Source organism: Chinchilla lanigera, unplaced genomic scaffold (assembly GCF_000276665.1).
Source record: "Chinchilla lanigera isolate Chin_1 unplaced genomic scaffold, ChiLan1.0 scaffold00050, whole genome shotgun sequence".
In the NCBI taxonomy this organism is placed as follows: Eukaryota; Metazoa; Chordata; class Mammalia; order Rodentia; family Chinchillidae; genus Chinchilla; species Chinchilla lanigera.
In genome coordinates this window covers 7,633,722-7,653,318 of record NW_004955451.1, presented here as the reverse complement: position 1 = coordinate 7,653,318, position 19,597 = coordinate 7,633,722, and the positions used below count along the sequence as shown (strand labels likewise).

The window sequence follows — 19,597 nt, the reverse complement described above, 5'->3', positions numbered from 1 at the left end:
CCTTAATTTTCTTCTTTGTTTCCTTTCATTTTCTTGCCCTTGATTTTAACATATGCATGCACTGTAGCTTTTTTGTTTAATGTTCACATGTATCTTTTTCTTTAACTGTGTCAAAAATGTAGTTTCTTGTAGTTAGTACATAGTTGGGTCAGATTTTTTTGTGTTCTCAGAATTTCTGGCTTTTATTTTATGTGTTTAGATCATTTACATTTAATGTAATTATATGCTGGATTTTGGTCTACATTTTTTTTTGGGGGGGGGGAGGTTTTCCTGTACTGGGAATCGAATTCACGACCTCATGCTTGCCAGGCAGGCGCTGTGCCACTGAGCTAAATCCCCAGCCCCTGATCTACCATTTTTTAATTTGTTTCCTATCTTGTTTCTATTTCCACTTTTTAGTTTTCTTTTGGATTATTACAATGCTTTTATAATTTCATTTTCATTTATCTGCTGTGATTTGACCGTATCTTTATAATATATGTATGTATATGTGTGTGAGAACTTTGGTGATTGTAAATACTTAATTTTTCAGTCTACTTAAACATTGGTTGGCCACTTGAAGTGAAATGCAGAAACCTTATCAGTTAGATTTCACTTCTTTATATTTGTTATCTTTTATGTTACGTCTCTATATATTGGAAAAAATATCAAATGACCACGTTATAACTTTGGCTTGAATCCTGCAAATATATTTTAAAGAACCCAAGAGGAGAATAGTCTCTTATATTTATCCAATATTTACCATTTCCATTGCTCTTCCTATCTTGTGGTATAATTTACCTTCCGTCTGAAGTTTTTATAGCCGTGGGATAGGGTTAAGGTGAGAGCAGGCTTACTGGCAACAGGGTGTCTTATTTTTACTTATATGTGAGAATGTCATTGTTTAAACTTGTTTCTGAAGGGTGGTTTCCCTGAATACAGAATTCTGGATTCACAGCTCTTTTCTTTTAGCAGATTTGAAAGGTGGTTGTGCTCTTGTGGCCTAAGTGGAGACTTCTACATGTATTTCAGTGGTCATTTATTTGTAGATAATGGGTTGTGTTTTCTGTCTGCTTGAATTTTTTTCTTTGCTAATTTTGAGCAGTTTGCCATGTCTGAGCATGGCTTCTTCTGGTGTATTTGTTTGGGCTTGGCTGAGTATATTGGTTTCCTAGAGCTGCCATAAGAAATTACCACAAATTAAGTGGTTTAAACCCAGAAATATTGGGCCAGATTATAGCTCAGCAGCACAAGCCTGGCGTGCGCAAGGTCCTGAGTTTGATTCCCGGTACCAAAAAAACAAAAAAATCACAAATATTATTCTCTCACAGTCCTTGGAGATGAGAAGTCTGAAATCCGGTTCCTTCTCCACTTTCAGCGGAGAATTTGTGCTCTGCCTCTTTCAGATTGTGGTGACTCGGCACTCTTCGGCTCCACTGGCTCGTTCATTACATCACTGCAGTTGTTTGCCTCCGTCTTCACCTGCCTTTCTCTCTGGTGTATCGTAGATCTCCCTCTGGCTTTCTCTTTTAAAATCACTCATCATTGGGTTTAGAGCCCAAGCAGATAATACGTGATTATAGCTTATAAACTTAACTATATTTTCCAGAGGTTGCCCCCTCTTTTAAAAAAATAAATAAATAAATAAGGTAATACTCACAGGTCCTGAGAATTATGACTTGGACATATTTTGGGGGGTTACCATTTAATCCAGCCACACACTAGAAATGCTGAAGATACAATCCAAAATTACTAGGCATATGAAGAACCTGCCTTCTTAAATCTGTGGGATTTCTTTTTGTTTTGGGGTGTTTTTGTTGTTGTTGTTCTTTTTGAGACAGGGTGTTGCTGTGCAGTTCAGGCTGGCCTTGAGCTCACTTTGTAGCCCAGGCTGGTCTTGAACTCGCAATGATCCTCCTGCCTCTGCTTCCCAAGTGCTGGGATTACAGGCGTGCATCACCACGTCTGGTCCTAATCTGGAGCTTTATGTGTTTCACCAATCTTGTGAAGATTTCAGCCTGTATGTCTTCAAATAAATAAATAAATATATATATATATATATATATATATATATATTTTTTTTTTTTCAGCACTACACACTGCTGCTCTCTGATAACGAAACTGTTTTAGCCTCAGGTGTTTTATCATCTCAGGTGTTTGGGGTTGTTAATTGCCTTTTTAAAAACTTAACAGCTGGGGATATAGCTCAGTGGCACAAGCGCCTGCCTGGCAAGTGCAAGGTCCTGAGTTCAATTCCTAGTACCAAAAAAAAAAATAAATAAAAATAAAAATTTTTCTCTCAGAGCCAGGCGTGGTGGCGCACGTCTGTAATCCCAGCACCCAGGAGGCTGAGGCAGGAGGATCGTTGTGAGTTCGAGGCCAGCCTAGGCTACGAAGTGAGCTCAAGGCCAGCCTGAACTGCATAGCCAGACCCTGTCTCAAAAAGATGACAAAAAAAAATTTTTTTTCTCTCTTCTGCTCAGCATGGATAATTTCTATGGTGTCTGTTCAGTTCAAATTCACTGTTGCCTCTGTCCCCTCCATTTTGCTATTGAGCTCATTCTATAAGCTTTTGTTTTCCTAATTGCAGTTTTTTTTTTTTTTAATTTTAGAATTTCCATTTGGTTCTATGTATATAGTATTCTGTTTCTTGGGCGAGACGGTACAGTTTTTTTCTTCAGGAGTGTTCCCACTTGCTTCTGTAATTCTAACACCTGTGCGTTCTTGACATCCATGTGTGAATTGTCTTCTTAATGCAAGTTCTTTGTAAGCCTAGTAATTTTGGGTTATATCTTGGGCATTTCTGATGTTTCATTTTGAGATGGTTGTTCTTAGTTAAATCTTTTTTTTTTGAGACAGTGTCTCATTATACAATTCAGGCTGGCCTTGCTCACTTTGTAGCTCAGGCTAGTCTTGAACTTGCAACGATCCTCCTGAGTGCTGGGATTATAAGTGTGCGCCACTACACCCGGCTATGGTTTTATTTAAATCTTGTCCTGGATGCTATTTTGATCATAGTAGTCTAATAAGTTGGTTAGATTCATGCTGCAATTTTAGCCTGCTTCTGTTGGTTGAGGTTCCGGTGTCAGCTCAATTTTCAAAAGCTGTGAAGTGTTATTCAGACCTGTCCCCCCACGTGCCACCCAGTGGTCAGTCAGATAAACTGTGTGTTCAGTGTTCAGCATTTCTGACTTCTCAGTTGAGATCCAGTTCACAGAGGTAACAGGTTAGTGAGTCCAGGATCTCATGAACAACTTAGGAGATCGTTTTCTTGAATTCTTCAGTTTTTGTGATCTCTCTGGTACGGTTTGATTTCTTGGGGACTCCCTCCCCAAGTCTCCAGTCACAAACTAAAACTTCAGTTACCCTGTTACACCGTGTATTTCTTAGACTGTGCTGATGGCTGATCCAATGGCAAAGCGTAAAGGAAGAACAGGGCTTCTGCCTATTGTCCTGTGGTCACAGCTCCACCAGTTGCTGGCGAAGGGTCCTCTCACAGTATCAATCTCTCGTAGATAACTGTTGCTACCCCACAGCCACCTTGGGTGTGCTGTGATTTGGGATGTGAAGACCGACAGAAGAGGGTAAAGGAGGATTTCTACAGTCTCTGAGCGTTAGGATTCCTCTCCGCTGCTCATCGTGTGAAAGTGAAAGTGCTTATAACTGTTCTGTACACACTCCTTGGTCTTAGGATGACCCTGTACCGCCAGCGCTTCAGGTGTCTGCTTCCTTTGATACTTGGTTAGCGTGACCCGGCGGACACTAAAACCGGATGGCTGTGGTTATAGTAAAGTCACCACTCTTGCACAGTCTGAAGGTGTTACAGGTTTTGATTTTAGACCAGGAAAGTCGTCTTACATTTTGCATTTGTGTTCTCACTGTAGGGTAATCATGCTGTGTTATCACACTATCCTAGGTTTGCCCAGCGGACCAGCCAAAACCTCACTTCAAGTCATGCATATGCTAATGTAAGTAACGAAAGCCTTCGCTGGCAGCGCACCGAGCAGATTATCTTGACCGAAAAGGACTCTGGGTCATTAATTCTCATGTTCTGCTTAGCGTTTCTTTAGACTGTATTGCTGCTGTCTTCCTTAGGGGCTTTGTGCACTTTTTAGTCTTAAGAGAGACAGGTTGTTTCACTAATATTAAAAGATGGTTAAAGATGGAGAGAATGGTTCACCCCGGGGCAGAGCATTTGTTCAGCATGGTTGAGGTCCTGGGTTCCATCCTTAGCACCACATACAAAGAGGAACAGAAGGAGGAAGGGAAGGGAAGAAAGGTTGGGGAGAAAAGAACCGTGCAATTCTCAGGCTTTGTCTTACCTGATTTATCAGCAGCCTGTGACAGTTGGTCATTTCCTCTTCTTTGCACACACGGCTTTCAGACATCATTCAAGTTCTTTTCTTGCTTCACTTCCATTCTTTCATTAGCCTGACCTTTTTTCCTGCGCTTGCAGCGCTGGAGACCTCAGGCTTAGATTTCAGACTCCTGCATTCACTGCTCCATGGTCTCCGGGTCTCACATTTTGAAATAAGCATTTGTACACCCGCTAAGTTCACTGTCCCAGCTCAGATCTTTGCCCTGAACTCAGAGCTCAGATTTCTACTTCCGACTTAGTCTCCCCTCTTGATGACCTCACAGCCCTTGCTCTCAGCCTGCTCTTCTTACAGACTTTCCACCTTAATCGATGGCCACTCCACTCTTCCAGCTGCTCATGTGGAAAACCTCGGGCACTAGTGCTTGACCTCTGTTTACCTTCAAAATGTCTGCTTCCAGCCACTTCTAGCCACCTCCCCTCGGCGTCCCAGGCCAAGCCACCAGCAGAGGGAAACTGCGCTAGCGTCTTAGGAGGTGCCGTTTCACCCTTTGCTCCCCACCGTCCCTCCTACACCCACCTGACCTCAGTCTGTTCATAAAACAAGAACCAGAGTAATCTGCTTAACGAGAGAAGGCACGTCACTTGTCTGCTCAAAATCCATGTATGATTTTCTTCCTTCCTGTTTTGCTCCATAAAAGCTTGAAATGCTGATCTGACTGCCCATGACCTCCTCAGCCTCACCTCGCACCTGTCTTGCCTCACTCTGCTCCAACTACACTGGCCTCCCACTCCAGAGCCTGGGAACTTTGCGTGTCTCTGAGGATCACCAGGCTCATTTCAGTCAGGGCTCGGTTTAAATGTCCCCAGTAGGGAGAGAGTTCCTGACCACTGCCTCTCAGAGCAGAAGCCCACCCCGAACTCTGTCTCCTTGTTTTCTTGCTTTTTAAAACACTGTAGCATGTACCATCTAACACTGACTTACATTTGTTAATTTTTGCTACATGAGGGCAGGGACTTGATGTGTTTTATTTATTACTTTATTAATACTGCTTTGCAGCTAGTAAGAACATATTTGCAGAACAAATGAGGAAAGTATAATAATTCTGAGTTTAATCTTTATCTTATTAGTCCTGACTTCATAGTATCACTGTACACCTCTATAGTTTATTTTTTATTTTTATTTTTTGTCTTTTTTTGAGACAGGGTCTTGCTATGCAGTTCAGGCTGGCCTTGAGCTCACTTTGTAGCCCAGGCTGGTCTTGAACTCACAGCGATCCTCCTGCCTCAGCCTCCTGAGTGCTGGGATTACAGGTGTGCGCCACCACACCGGGCTCACCTCTACAGTTTAAATTTTTGGGTTTTGTTTCCTGTTGGAGGCATTCACATTCTGAGTGACACAACAGAGAATCTGGACCAACCCTTACAATTTTACTTCCTTTTTCAAAGTAAGATACATGTATTTTTAAAAAGCATGTATCTATCTGCATTTTATATGGGAAACAGTACAGTGAGTATGTGAATTAAGGCAGAATGTGAATACCCGGAATGGGAAAAAAAAATAAAGCTTGGCAGAGAAGTAGTGAAATTTACAAGAAGTTACTGCCACAGTTTTTAAAGTAATACACTGTTTAAAGTAATAGTTTAAAATTACTAGTTCTTATCCAGTTAAGCGCATATGGTTCTTGGAACAGTGCCACTCGGAAGCCTAGAAACGTAATTTTCAACAACGTGTCATTCGCCATGTGCTTTTGAACGTGTGTTATGTTCTGCAGTTGCCGCAGCACTCAAGTTCAGGGCTATTACAGCCAGTTAGTCCACAGAGCGCCACCGCAGCGTCATCGCAGCAGAGGCCGCCGTCCCTGCCTCACAATCATCCAGGTACACGACACCTATTGCTTGCTTGCGCCAGTAAGGAAACTTGGGAGAATATATCGAACTGCCAAAGATTTCTTAGTAATCGAAAACAGAAGTGAGTTCCTTCCCATTTTCAGCCTATACCAGGCATTCAAGGATGAGACTACTGTGATTTTCATTAGGTAGAAACAGGCCAGCTTTGAACTGAAATACTGCATTTACACTAAGAAACACGCAGGTAAATGGATCTTTCGTTGAAGTTAGGGAGTTTTTTTAATCAGACATGGATTTTCTGAATGTGGGAGAAGCATCAGAACACCAGTCCGCTTGTTTTGGTTGTATTTCTTAGAATCTTGTATTTGAAATCTAAAGTAAATCAAATATTATCATATGGAAAATAAGAAAGTGCTGTATATGTTCTTTGATAAGCATGTGTGTTTATGGTCTCTTTTCACCTAAAGCAATGACAAAGAGTGACCTCCAGCCACACAATTACTACGAGGTAATGGAGTTTGATCCCTTAGCTCCTGCTGCCGCTGAAGAGTAAGTCGTTTACAAAATGATTAATCTGTGTCTCAGTTACCTTTGATAGAAGAGCTTCCAGGGCTTGGTTATACATTTAGCTTTGCTTAGGTCTCAGCAGAAATTGATGGGCTTATTACAAATGATTCATGAAGTTTGGGGGTGCTTGTGCTCTGAACGGTCTTACCCCTCCTGGTCTGTGACTGACACAGTAAAAATGCTGGGGTTTGCACTTTAAAAAAACCACTGGAACCAATACTGTATTATTGGCTTCTTCAGAGATATCTTGGCAGAAAAATCAAGTTCCCCCTAGCTTGAGAAGAGCACAGTTAGCTGATTGTGAAAATAAGTTAAAGCCACAGTGAGAGGATATTTTAACTGTCCTTTGAGAACTAAATCAAGAACTAACTTTATGAATAAGAACTTTCTCGTTTCACCACCAACAGTGGAAAGTGGATTAATACAGTATTAGCGTAGAAATTGCTTTTTCACTTGAAATCCTTTTTCACTTGAAATGCCATTATTTTATGATTTCTTATCAGTTAAGCGTATATGGCCTAGCAGGCGCATTAGCACTTTAATGTATTTTGAGTGTCTGAAGGTTAATGTTCCTATGGTTAAGGATGATGAAAGCAAGTTAGAAACCAGCAGCCTGCAGGCTATACCTTGCCCACACTTGTTTTGGTTCACCTTTGTAGAATTTAAAATGTATAATCTTAACAACTGCCAACAGTTAAAAACTGGGATATTTAAAAATAAAACTCTGGCCTTCTCCACCTTTCGTATGGTCTGGCAGCAGCAGACCTGCATTTTTCCCTGCCAGCAGTGGCTGGCCTGAGCAGTAGCCATCTCCATGCAAGGTGTTCTGGGGCCCACCAGGTCCACCGTAGCCTCTGTCTATCCATTGCCTGGCATGTGCAGGCATTTCATGTTTTGGCCCCTAGTTTAAACCCTCCGCGTAGTCATCAGTTTTGGAATAATTTATAAATAACTATTAATAGATTTTAAGAGCCTGTTAGGTATTTTTTCCTAACTCAGGATAATGAATCATCCCTAGGTCACACTGCTTGATAAAGTAGTATCTCACTGAATTTATCAGTGGCTTAAGAAAGTGGTACTAAACAAGTATGCTTTTTTAGAATTTATTGTTTTTACGTTTCTATATCCAAGTAGGTAATGGGAAAGTTACTATGTTCAAATTAATCGGGAGATAGCTCTAAGTAGATACTGCTATATCACAGGTGCTAAAAGTGAGATGGTAGAGATGCCAGAGGAGTGAGGCTTCGGAACTCTACCCAAAGCCTCATGACATCTGGAAAGCTTCTAAGGAAAAGCATAGAATCATGCAGAAAAGTTCTGGAGTTTTCATATAACTGACTGTCCATGAACTCCAGCTTAAGGGTTTTTGCGCCAGTAGAACGTGCATTTATGAACACACGCACAATTCACTTACTGAACACTTACTGTGACTGTTGTCTAACTTAGAATGGTGAAGAGACATACTGTACTGCTTGTCCTCAGAGGAAAAGTACAGTATGAGACAGTAAGCAAATTGATCTGGGCATGGTAGCACATGCCAGTGATCCCAGCACTTGGGGAGACTGAGGCAAGATTGCCTCGAGGTCAGCCTGGGCTACATAGTGAGTTCAAACAGAGCCTCAGAACTTGTCTCAAAAAACAACAGGAAGACACTGGCAATCTATGAAACCTGACAGGATCTGGTTAGAAGTAGAGGCTGAGGATTCAGGAAGAGGAATAGGAGATTAAGTGTTTGAGAAGTCAGAGGTAGACAGAACCATAGAATGGTGCAGAGGAAAACAGACTTGAAGATTTGGTGACAGTACAGTGAGATGGTTTTCACATTAGGGTGTTTAATTTATTAAGAGTTGAGGTTCTTTCAGAGAGAGAGCGAGAGAGCGAGCGTGCAGTTGTTTAAGGAGAGTGAAAGTTGTAATCACTTCATGGAGAATGAGAAAAAACTTCAGAGACACAATGAATCACACATAATGCTGAGGCCTTACAAAGCTGATGATTACATTTTCATAGTGCTCTAATTATTATAAGATTTTTTTCAGTCATGTGTTGTGAGTATAAATGTCATATTTTTAGGTATAGGTATTTTCTATCTACAGACCTACGTAAGACACATACAAATATAATGAACTGAAGGATGTTATAGAAAAAATGCAGTTTATCAAAGATACTGTCTAAATTTGAGCCTCATTTTTCCTTTAAATCAAAAGTAAAAAAAAAAAAAATGGCTGGGGATTTAGCTCAGCAGCTCAGCGCCTCCCTGGCAAGCGCAAGGTCGTGAGTTCAGTTCCCGGTACCGGAAGAAACCAAACAACAAAACAAAAGTAAAAATGAATCTTTCTTGAAAGGTACATACTTTTAAACAGGGATGGGAATTGCAATACCACAATTTAAGCAAGCTTGAATCCCGCTTCAGGACAAAGACCTTTGTGTTTACTGATGCACCTAACCTCCTGTACAATCCCAAATTTTTATTATGCTGCTGGCATTTACAAAGCATTCTAGAACACTGAAACTCATACATAACCATTTGTTTGTTTTAGAGCTATTTATGAGGACATTGATGTTCATCTCTACAAAGAAGCTCCAAAGTAACAGTAACTACTGAGGTAAAAACTTCATCTTATACAACTTACATTCCACAGTCCATATAATTTCAGTATAACTCACTTTCTGTACTCAATATTTTTGGTTTATAGGGGACATCTGAATCTGACACTCAGATTAGTGAGGCTGTTACAGAGAATCATTCAAACTGTTCTGAACTAACAACATACCTTCTTTATGATTTTATCAGCTAGAAATAGTGAAGCTTGTGAATGCACAGATTAGTTTATGGTGTAGAAATATTAACACAAAATGGACGAATACACAAAGTCCTTAGTGTGCAAATCAAACATTTGGCTTTAATATGAAGTTAATATCTGTTGAATATCACCAACAGAACCTATTAATTGTTAGTCCTCCAAATAAGTCTGAGATTTTCTGCGTTTGTGTTGCACTGGTCATCTCATTTATTTACTAATGGCCCCCTGGTCACCAATGACCTATCAATTTTATTTATTCATTTTGCATCCTCCTCCATGGAAAAGAGAAGCACATTCCCATCTTTTGTCCATGTGACTATAGCTTTCTAAATTCTAAGTAGACAAGACAAGGAAGAGTTATTAAGGAGTGCAGAGAACAGGATGGACACTGGCCAGTTTCTTTTTATTTTAGGTTAAAGTGGTGATCGGCTCATTAGCACCACAGGGCTGCCAGTTTCCTAAAGACTAGCCCTTGTCCAGCTTTGAGCCCTGGAAGACAAGACCTACCAACACGAGAAAGCCACGCCTGACCGACTCTTCTGCTCTCATGAGGCTTAAACAGAAGTGTAACAGTTCCTGGGTAACATTCATGGTTCCTGACAACACTCAAGATTTACTTCAGTAGAACATGGGTGTAAAAGTACTGACTTAAAACTTGAAGAAAAATTACTTAGTACTTAGCCAACCAGTTTAGTCACAGTATCTTTTCTACATATAGAAATAGATCACACAGCTGTAATAAAAGTAGATGAAGATGTAAGCAGGAAATGTGAGAAACCAAATTATTCAGCAAGAACACTGAGTGCCTTCACTGAACTAAAATTGAATGTAAAAATCAATTTGCACTTCTTTATAAATGATACTTTGGTTTAGAGCTGTTATAAAGACTTGATGATTGTAGTTTAATTATCTCTCAAGTGCCCTCAACAGATCACTAGACTTTGCAACAAATGGCCTTTAAGTATGATTCTTTATAATGCTAAAATGTTTTCCTTTTTACTATAATTAATATTTCTATTTGGAAAAAAGACTACTGGTAAACATTCTGAATAAACTGCGCATTCACTTACATACATTACAATGACAAATAAATACTAAAATAATTTAATAAAATTTTTTTTACAAAATTTTGTTGGCAGAGGAACTTATACTTGTGTATCAGTAAACTTTCACAATCCTATCCTTACATCTGAACATTCAGTGAATTGGAACTATGATGGCAGATGCTACCAGCCTAGTAGATGTATTTTATTTCAATTTCATGATACCACCATTTCAAAGTAATTAAAATATTCACTATTTTGAATGTACCATAGCCTTAGACCATAAAGAAGAACAGCATCACATTTGAAATAAGCTTGTAATCTTTGAGGAAGTCATTAGAATTTAGTGACCCCTCTTCCATTTTCAGATTATACCACCTTGTTTTATTTTAAACCATCAAATTCCTAAGTACGTTATGGAACAATCCCATGCGTATCAGTTTCTTATGACCAAAGTTGAATCTGTTCTCTCAATTCTCAGTAAGGTAAATTCACTGGAGGAAAAAAAGGAGAACCACTTAAAATAGAAAATTTCAATTCATAGTGTAGAATATTTCTCTAATGAGAATGCAAGGTACATGATTTTTCAAAAATCACAAGTCTGAAGCAAGGCTTGGATACTACTTCAGTTATAACCTGGAACTGGCAGCTTATGACCTTCCTTTGCTTCAAAGAAAGTATAAGAAAGAGTGATAAGATCAACATTCGCCATTCTTGGATCTTCTGCAAATTCAGGGTCAATGTAGAAAAACACTGGCATGTCCACTTCTTCTTGGGGATTAAGTCTTTGTTCTTCAAAACAGAAGCACTAGAAGTCATAGAAAGGCACTTGTTTAATCACGTTTCTACTGCCTGTAACGAAGGGATAGTTCTTTCCTGAGGTTACATTCTGGGACAGAGTAACAGCATCTTCTCATCCCAGACTGAGCGCTGCTTTAAGGACTGAGGGTCAATTCTAATCTTAAAGCAGAAGTCATCTGGCTTGGCTCTCAGTGTCTCCACGGCAAATGTAAACAATGAATATAAAAGTGGCTTGCAATTTAGAAGCGAAGAAATTTTCAGAAATCGTAAGTATCTACTAACACATTCTAGGAAGTTTCATTCTAAATAGTTCACATTCGATTTACCAGTATTTTTAAAAAATTTTTTATTTGTACATGTTTGCAGTATATAATGTTTACACTCACTTTAGGGAGTAAGTACGTGGACTTTACAGATCTTGATCCTTTCTCTTCTTTTCTCCTACCTACCTTCCCTACTCCTTCCTTTTGTTTCTAGATATCCTTCCCCCATTTTCATTTTATTTATTTTAAAGTTTGTGACACATAATGCTTACGTTGTGTTTACCTGTATTTTATTAAAATACTGTCCAGCTTCAAATGGTACAACATTATATGTAGAAATTCCAATGACTGGTTTGTCCGTAGGATTCTTAGCTTTATAAAAGGCCAGTGCAGTCTCTCCTGGTACCACCTGTTTTAAACATACACCCATTATCAGTACTTTAAATGTCACACAGCTCACAAAACTACAGCCATATTATTTTTCCTGTCAGATTGTAACACATAATCTAAACTAATACTAAGTTCAACAAAATAAATTGTGACTATGACCCAAACCTGAGTTTCAAATTTAATTTGCATGTCAATGAAGAAACAAAATGTTCCATTCTGGATAGTCATAGAAAACCTCTTGTATGTCTGAGGTCTTCAAGCAATAATGTACAGGTTATTTAAAATGTGTCTAAGCATAAGCCTAACTTCTTTATAACACTTAAACCTTAACACTGACATGATTGACCTTTTTTCCCCTTGTATGGGGGAACTGAACCTAGGTCCTTCACAATAATCTACATCTCTAGCTAAATTCCCCAGGCTAGGATAATCCTGCCTCAGCCTCCCAGAGTGCTGGGATTACCGGTGTGTGCTGCCATGCCTAGCTATGGCTATTTTTTAAAAAGGGTACTAATATCAAACTTACATTGATCAGAGTAAATTAAATTTGTAACCAGAGTAAACCTGACTGAACAGAATCTTTACTTAGCCAAAAATGGTTAATGCTTTGAGAAAAATAACAAGGCTTAAAAAAAAAAATTATACTAATTCACTGTTAATACTTATATACTACCAGGTAATTAGAACTAATAAGCAAAATCATAATCCATAAAATCAATCAAGTCTCACACAGCTCATGTTTACTAAAACCGGACAAGCACTGGAATTTATAGGGGTTTCCCAATAAGGGTGGAAACTAAGACTTCTTGGCTAATCCTGTTAATGAGAGTATTTCAATTAAAAATCTTTTGCAGTTAGTCAAAATTACAGAGTAGGGTCTTCCTGGAGCATAATGTGATATGTACTAATACTAGGTACATATTTATTTACTTAAAAGGCTTCAGAACTTTTTTTTTCTTTTTGAGGGGGCAGGGATATTTTTATTAATTTGTACCTGTACATAATATATTTTAATTCTTTTTTTCCCCATTTATCTCCCCTCTGGTGATTTTTCAGTTCTCTTCATTTATCATCTATACCTGAGAAAAGAGGGAAACTATAATAAAAGCAATGATTTTTTTCATTGTTTAACACTGACATTTACTATTATGTAACTTAAAAATTAAAGCATATAATGTCTTACATCAGGTTAACATATTCTGTAACACTAGAGCACTATCAAAGTTATTTCAAAACTTAACAGATTCGTGAATAATTCATAAGATTCATGACATGAATTATTCATGGAATCTGTTTTGAAATTAAGTTTCAATGAGTGAAATAGTGACAAAAACTTTTTACATGGAATCAAGCCATCTTCTAAGGACTGCTTTAGTCACTTACGTATATTTCTGATTGCTGAGGTCTGAAGTTCCACTGGAGACTGGCGTGTACATCTGCATTGAAGGTAACCTTAATGATTCGGTCCTTCACGGGCACCATGCTTTCAACCTGGTCTGACCCGTGACCTGCTACTGCAGATCCTCCAAGTCCAGTAGTCTAGAAAAGAGATAATAAATACGTCAAAATACTTTTAGGCATTGACCAATTTATTGGATAACAATAAAACTTTAAAAATAATCCAGTTGGAGATAATTTTACACACTGTCATTGACCATTTCCTGTAGCTTTGTCAGTGGTTTGCCCAGTTTTAGGCTGTAGAGAGCTGATATTTGTTAAAGCGAGTCCTACTTTTCAGCAATCTCTTGGTTAAAATGAATTTAAAAAGTCATTAGAGTGAAAGTCTTTAGATAATTTGTCACTGATAATAGAACACAGACTTTCAAGGCATAGCTTTTTATTAAACACTATTTATTGCTAGTGTCTTATATTAACTATTACTCATTAAGAGATCAAATTTAGGGGCTGGGGATTTAGCTCAGCGGCAAAGCGCCTGCCTGGCAAGTGCAAGGTCGTGAGTTCGGTTCCCAGTACTGGAAAAAAACCAAAAAAAAAAGATCAAATTTAGCCAGGTGCATGAATAAAATTTAGCCAGGTGTGATGGTGCTTGTAATCCCAGTACTCTGCGGAGGCTGAGGCAGGAGCATTTGAAGTTTGAGCCCGGCCTGGGAAAATTATAGACTTAGTAAGTTCCTTCTCAAAATAAAAAATAAAAGGGGGCAGTTTAGAGACTGGATACCCTTCCTCAAAGTGGAAAAAAAAAAAAAAAAGGGCTGGGATGTAGCTCAGTGCAAAGGACCTGGGTTCAATCCCCAATACCACCCAAAAAAATCAAAACAAAAATTTACCCATGACTTGATCATTTCAATGAGAATACTTAAATACCCACTTTCTCTTGTTCCTCTCTGGTCCTTTGCCATATCATAGGTATTATAATCCACATTAGTTTGTAGTTTCACTTAGATATTCTGCTTTTCTAAAGCATTAAGCATTTTCCTATGTAGGCGAATGTTTTTATATGTTTTATGTTCTTCTTTATGTAATGCAGGTTTTACGTATCACCAGTTAATGGGAGCATCTGACTCCTTTGGCCACTACCTATCACAATCAACCTATTAATAATTTGTGCCTGACACTTGATGTTTATCTTCATTGCCACTATTTATCATTAGATGCTTTAAAAACAAGTCCTTCTAAAGCCATTCTTCGATAGTAGAGGTAGGCAGTTTTAGTTTACAGATAATTTACCTGTCATGCTACAAGGGGAAAAAAAAATTGAGGCTAGGGAAGACACCCAGTGAAATATAGTGTTACTGTCTTATTTGCACAAGTCACCTTGCTTCACTCAACTGCCATGCGACATTACTGGATCACAGTATAAACCTAGAAGATGCAGAGAGCAAGTCTGCATCCTTATTTAACAGGTAAGTAGACCTTTACCTAAGAAGGCCACAATGTTTGAGTTTCAAGATTTAATTCCTTTCCTAAAGAATTTGAGCCATTTGAATAAGAAAATTTGTAACTGTTCTCCCTCAAGATCTCTTCATATATTTTTTTGAATACAGAGTCTTCAAATTTCTAAGTGCTTCAAGAAATTAAAATAGACCCAAAAAAGAGAGAAAAAAAAAAAAAAAAAAAAACTAGAAAAGAGCTCTGACCACTGACTGAATGAATTTTATTTGCTTTGGGTTCATAAAATGTTCATAAAATGAAGTCACTACATGAAATGGTTTGTTCTTTTGGAAATGTCACCGGTAAAGCATTGTTTGATTCTTAGGATTACAAATCACATCCTTTTTAACTTTCTGCTGTACAGTTACAGTGGGAAAACACACACACATACAATATTGCTATTTATAGTTTGGAGCAAGGTTTCTTTCTCTTTTTAGTTTTTTTTTTTTTTTTTTTTTCCGGTGGTACCTGGGAATCAAACTCAGGACCTTCTGCTTGCTTGGCAGGCGCCTGTGACGCTGAGCTCTATCTTTGGCGGAGCGATGTTTCTCAACCTCAGCAGTACTGATATTTTGAGTTGGATCACTCTTTGTTGGGAGGGTGGGCGTATCCTTTGCCGTGCTAGATATTAAGCAGCATCCCTACCCTCTACGCACTAGATGCCAGTAGCACTTTATGCCTGTTTCCCCATGCTGTCAAGCAAAACTGCCTGTGAGCATTGTGAAATGTTCCTGGTGGCAAAATCACACCCTTCTGGCCCATGATGGTTTGCCTGGGATCTACACCTGATTTCGATTCAGTTCTACTTGTGATCTAACCAAGCAGTAGTTTTGGAGTTTATAGTTGGTCCTGTCCGGCCTCGAATGAAAAAAAATTCACTTTCCACACTCATCCTCCTGTAATCAAATTATTGCACATTCCACATAAGTACACTAAGGAGATTTAAAAGCCCGTTTCACTTCTGCTGCTTACCCATCCAAAAGAAAGGTAAGCTGGTCTCCATGAAGACGGGAAATAAGCCAGGCATTCATAATAGTGTCAGGAAAACGCAGTCAACCCTGCTATAAATATCAGTCATAGGGAAAAACTAGTGATTTCCTAGCTCAGCTGCAAATTGAGAAATCTTTGAAAATCGCAATGCCTGGCTCCCATACTCAATATTGTGATTCACATGGTGAGGCTTATAAACTGGGCATCGGGACCTATTTGGGGGCCGGGGATATTGGGAAAAGCGTCCAGAGCTTTCACACTGAGCTACATCTACATCCTCAGCCCTTGTCATTTTAAATTGTGAGACAGAGTAGGGACAAGTGGGCCTGGAACTTGCACCCTCCTGCCTCACGCTTCCTCAGTGCTGGGATTACAGACATGGGCCACCGTGCCCTGCCGGGCATGAGGGTTTTTGAAAGCTCTCTGGGTGACTCCAATGCGGAACAATAGGAATCACTATCTTCAACACTCCCTGGATGAACACAATGCTGAGCTCTCACTTAAGGCTTCACTATTACACTGCGATGATTCCTAGTCCCTGTCCTAGACCTTCTGATCAGAACTTCTTGGGTAGATGTGCCCTGCAGCTGAAACTCCACAGGTGATCCAGTGCCCGGCCAAAGCCAAATACTACTAGTAAAGCACAGAGGAGAAATCCAAACAGGGGAAGCAACATCCTGCCAGTGTTTCTAAAACATCAGTCCGCCCCTAAATCAGCTGGAGTACTTCCTGAAAAAGAAGTTGCTGATCCCCGGCCTCTAGCGTTTCTAATTTAGTAATTCTAGAGCTGGACCCAAGAATCCGAACTCTAAAGAACAGATTCCTAGGTCATGTTGCTGACGCTGGTCTGGGAGCTACCCTCAGAACTGCTGCATTACAACGTCTGATCTAAGAGCGCCCAGTGTAAGTACATCATAGTTATATTAACAGGAACAGTTTAATTCACGCCTCTGGGTGAAATGACCCACCCCAGGCTCATCCCCGCAGCACAAGCAGTACTACCGAACTCCCACGTCCAGGGTTAACTTGACCGCACCAACCACAGGTGGCTCGCAGAATGAATGCGCGCTATTAGCACGGCCGCAGACCTTCTCCGGGAGGCGTAGCTCAGATCAGGGAACTGCACCCCGCAGCACGGCGCAAACGCGATCACTGCGGGGCCTAAGGCTCCACCCGCAGCCTTTCCACTCCCTTCTTCGGTGCCCTTGGGGAACGCGCAGTCTGAGCCGGCATCCTCCTTCGGGGATAACCGGAGACACCCTTCCCACTGCCGCGCGTCCGGCCCGCGCCTCCCCTACCTGGCAATAGAGCCGATACAGGGGCACGGCGGCGTAGGACGCCCCCAGCATGCCCACCGCGGCCGCGGCCACATAGGTGAGGACCGTCTTGTTGCGCCGCCGCCAGGCCTCCTCCTGCGCACGCGCGAACGGGTTCGTGCTCTTCGGCCGCCACGGCGGCTCCACGCTCGGACCCCGCGCCCGACTCGGGCGCGTCCACGTCCCAAGCCGCCTCAGTCCCCTCTCAGCAACTCCAGTCCCTCTCCATCCCGGCCGAAGAAAAGGCTCTATCCGTTCCGCAACTCTGGTCAAGGAGCCACGGTGGCGCCAACGCCAGCCACAGAGAGCAATACATCTCCACGCCGGAGCCCAGAGCCCTCCTCCCATGACCCCGGGACTGGACGCCCGGCTGTCAGGGACGAGAGTTCAGATCTCGCGAGATCTGTTACGTCTCGCGTAATCTGCGTTGAGCTTGCTGCTGCCTTGGCTACCGAACTCCTCAGGTGGCAGCGAGTATAGTCGGGCTACGGAGGCCGGGTTGCCAGATAGCGGGTAAGTTCGCGTTTTGCTTCTTGCCTATTTCTTTCGCTTCCTTCCACTGCCTCTCGTGCTTGAGGAAAACGCGGTTCGCTCCTCCTCCTGCAAGCGTAGTATCACTTGGGACTGCACCCCTCTTTTCCTAAGCATCATCCTTTGTCTCGATCTAGCGGCCGCGCAGGCAGATCTCCCGCGGGACTTCTACGTGGAGTTCCCTGGCTGGTGTCCCCAGCGCCCCAGTATTTGCTCAGGGATCGGCCCTGTCTGGAAGCGCTCCTGTGTTAACTTCTCCGACGCTCGGCATCTGCATTCGCTCAGACCCTGAGCTTCCATTGCTCGGACGCCCCCGATCCCCTTGCCCAATGAAGATCACATCTGGACAGACGTGGCAAATTGAAGTTTGGTCAGAAGAATGTGACCAGACTTTGAGGGTCACTTAAGAAAGAACTGAAGGACATAAGGATGTCCGTCTTGGAGGAAAAACGCAAAAGGCTTATAGTTTTTTGTTTTTTTTTTTTCCAGCTGTTTCAAAGTAGAACTGGGGCGGTGGTGGGGGAGGTAGATGGCATAGCCGATTTTTACTGAAATAGAAGGGAGCATCGTTCTAGAAACTATCATAGTAGTTAAGAGCTCGGTTCTGAGGATAGGCATTTCTGGCTTCCGCCTCACCATGCCCCTGATCTTCGGCTTCTCTAAGACCCCGTGGCCTTATTTATACAATGACAATCATAATATTAGTGACAATATGCATAAAAAGTGATTTTCACAGTGCCTGAGGCGTAGGAAGTACTGAGGAAAAGGCTGCGTTGCTTCTAATGGTTAACAGCAGTCTGTTATCCTCACTTCGTGGATGAGGATAAACCATCATTTAACTTGTATTTGTTTGTTATACTGTTAATGTGGGCGAGCACTTTTCAACCTACTGGGGCTATTGCACAAAACAAGTCAGACACAATCCCTTCTTGTGTGGAGCACACTTTGTTGTTGTTGTTGTTGTTGTTTTTTGTCTTTTTGAGACAGTGTCTGGCTATGCAGTTCAGGCTGGCCTTGAGCTCACTTTGTAGCCCAGGCTGGCCTCCAACTCGCGACGATCCTCCTGCCTCAGCCTCCCGAGTGGCGGGATTACAGGCGTGTGCCACCACGCCTGGCTGGAACACACTGTTTACCACCTGGAGATAATCAAGTAACAGACACTTAACTAAGAGAATTTTCCGAAAAAAATTTCAGAAAAACAGACACTTAACTAAGAGAATTTCAGAATGACAGTGGGCTGGTAGTAAGTAATCTAGAGTGATGAGGGGGAGCAGTAGTAAAGTTTGGTCTCTCTGAAGTGGTAAAAGTAAGGTCCTACGAAAGGGGTGACATTTGAGCCTGGTTCTGAACCGTGATAAGGACCTGTGGATGCAATGAGAATTCCAGGTTGTACAAAAGCCCAGAGGCAGGAAAGAGCTGGATATGGTTATAGAGTGAAAGGAGGCCAGCTTGTTCCCAGAATAGTGAGCAGGGTGAGCCTTGAAAGGAAATGGGGTCAGAACAGAGGCTTGAGAATACAAAGCCTTGTAAGCCATGTCCAAAGGAAGCTGCTCAGAGCATTGGAAGCACAGGAGTGATAGGATCGGATTCCATTTACACTGAGAAAAAGATACTGGTTATTTGTTGAGAATGGACTAAGGAATGGGGGGGAGAGTGGAAGCGGAACAAGTAAGAGGTCATTGTAATAGTCAAGTGAGTGATGGTAGTCACCTTGACTGAGTAATTGATTAACTTGTGACTGGACCACAAAATTACAGAGGCAAGACGAGTATTTCTGACTCCTTTTTACTCTGGATTTATTTATATTGTGTTATGATAGTGTTTGAAAATGTACGTTGGTTCTTATATGAAATCGTCA

General features: G+C 41.1%; 3 protein-coding genes across 6 annotated transcripts in view; 2 read left to right on the top strand and 1 right to left on the bottom strand.

The window, feature by feature from the left end:
• Tom1l1 (target of myb1 like 1 membrane trafficking protein) overlaps nt 1–10,640 on the top strand; it is a gene marked incomplete at its 5' end in the record, with an annotated part of 48,279 nt that extends 37,639 nt beyond the window's left edge. The window contains 5 exon segments of the mRNA XM_013519382.1: nt 3,896–3,947; nt 6,070–6,175; nt 6,613–6,694; nt 9,250–9,315; nt 9,926–10,640. Of these exon segments, the coding sequence (XP_013374836.1) occupies nt 3,896–3,947; nt 6,070–6,175; nt 6,613–6,694; nt 9,250–9,301 (292 nt within the window). The 3' untranslated portion in view covers nt 9,302–9,315; nt 9,926–10,640.
• Nucleotides 10,595–17,615, bottom strand: LOC102019456 (cytochrome c oxidase assembly protein COX11, mitochondrial). The gene is made up of 4 exons (XM_005394089.2): nt 17,191–17,615; nt 13,394–13,549; nt 11,904–12,029; nt 10,595–11,364 (listed from the first exon to the last, which is right to left on the bottom strand). Exons 1-4 carry the CDS (start codon nt 17,554–17,556, stop codon nt 11,182–11,184), a joined length of 831 nt encoding a protein of 276 aa, XP_005394146.1. The 5' UTR covers nt 17,557–17,615; the 3' UTR covers nt 10,595–11,181.
• A 13-nt stretch (nt 17,616–17,628) lies between these two features.
• Nucleotides 17,629–19,597, top strand: part of Stxbp4 (syntaxin binding protein 4) — a 172,406-nt gene continuing 170,437 nt past the window's right edge. For 2 of the 4 annotated variants that reach the window (XM_005394087.2, XM_013519381.1), the window contains exon 1: nt 17,631–17,721. The gene's annotated coding sequence lies outside the window, so the exon portion shown is untranslated. Of the gene's footprint in view, nt 17,722–19,597 lie in introns of all 4 variants that reach the window. The other 2 variants (XM_013519379.1, XM_013519380.1) reach the window with 2 other exon arrangements.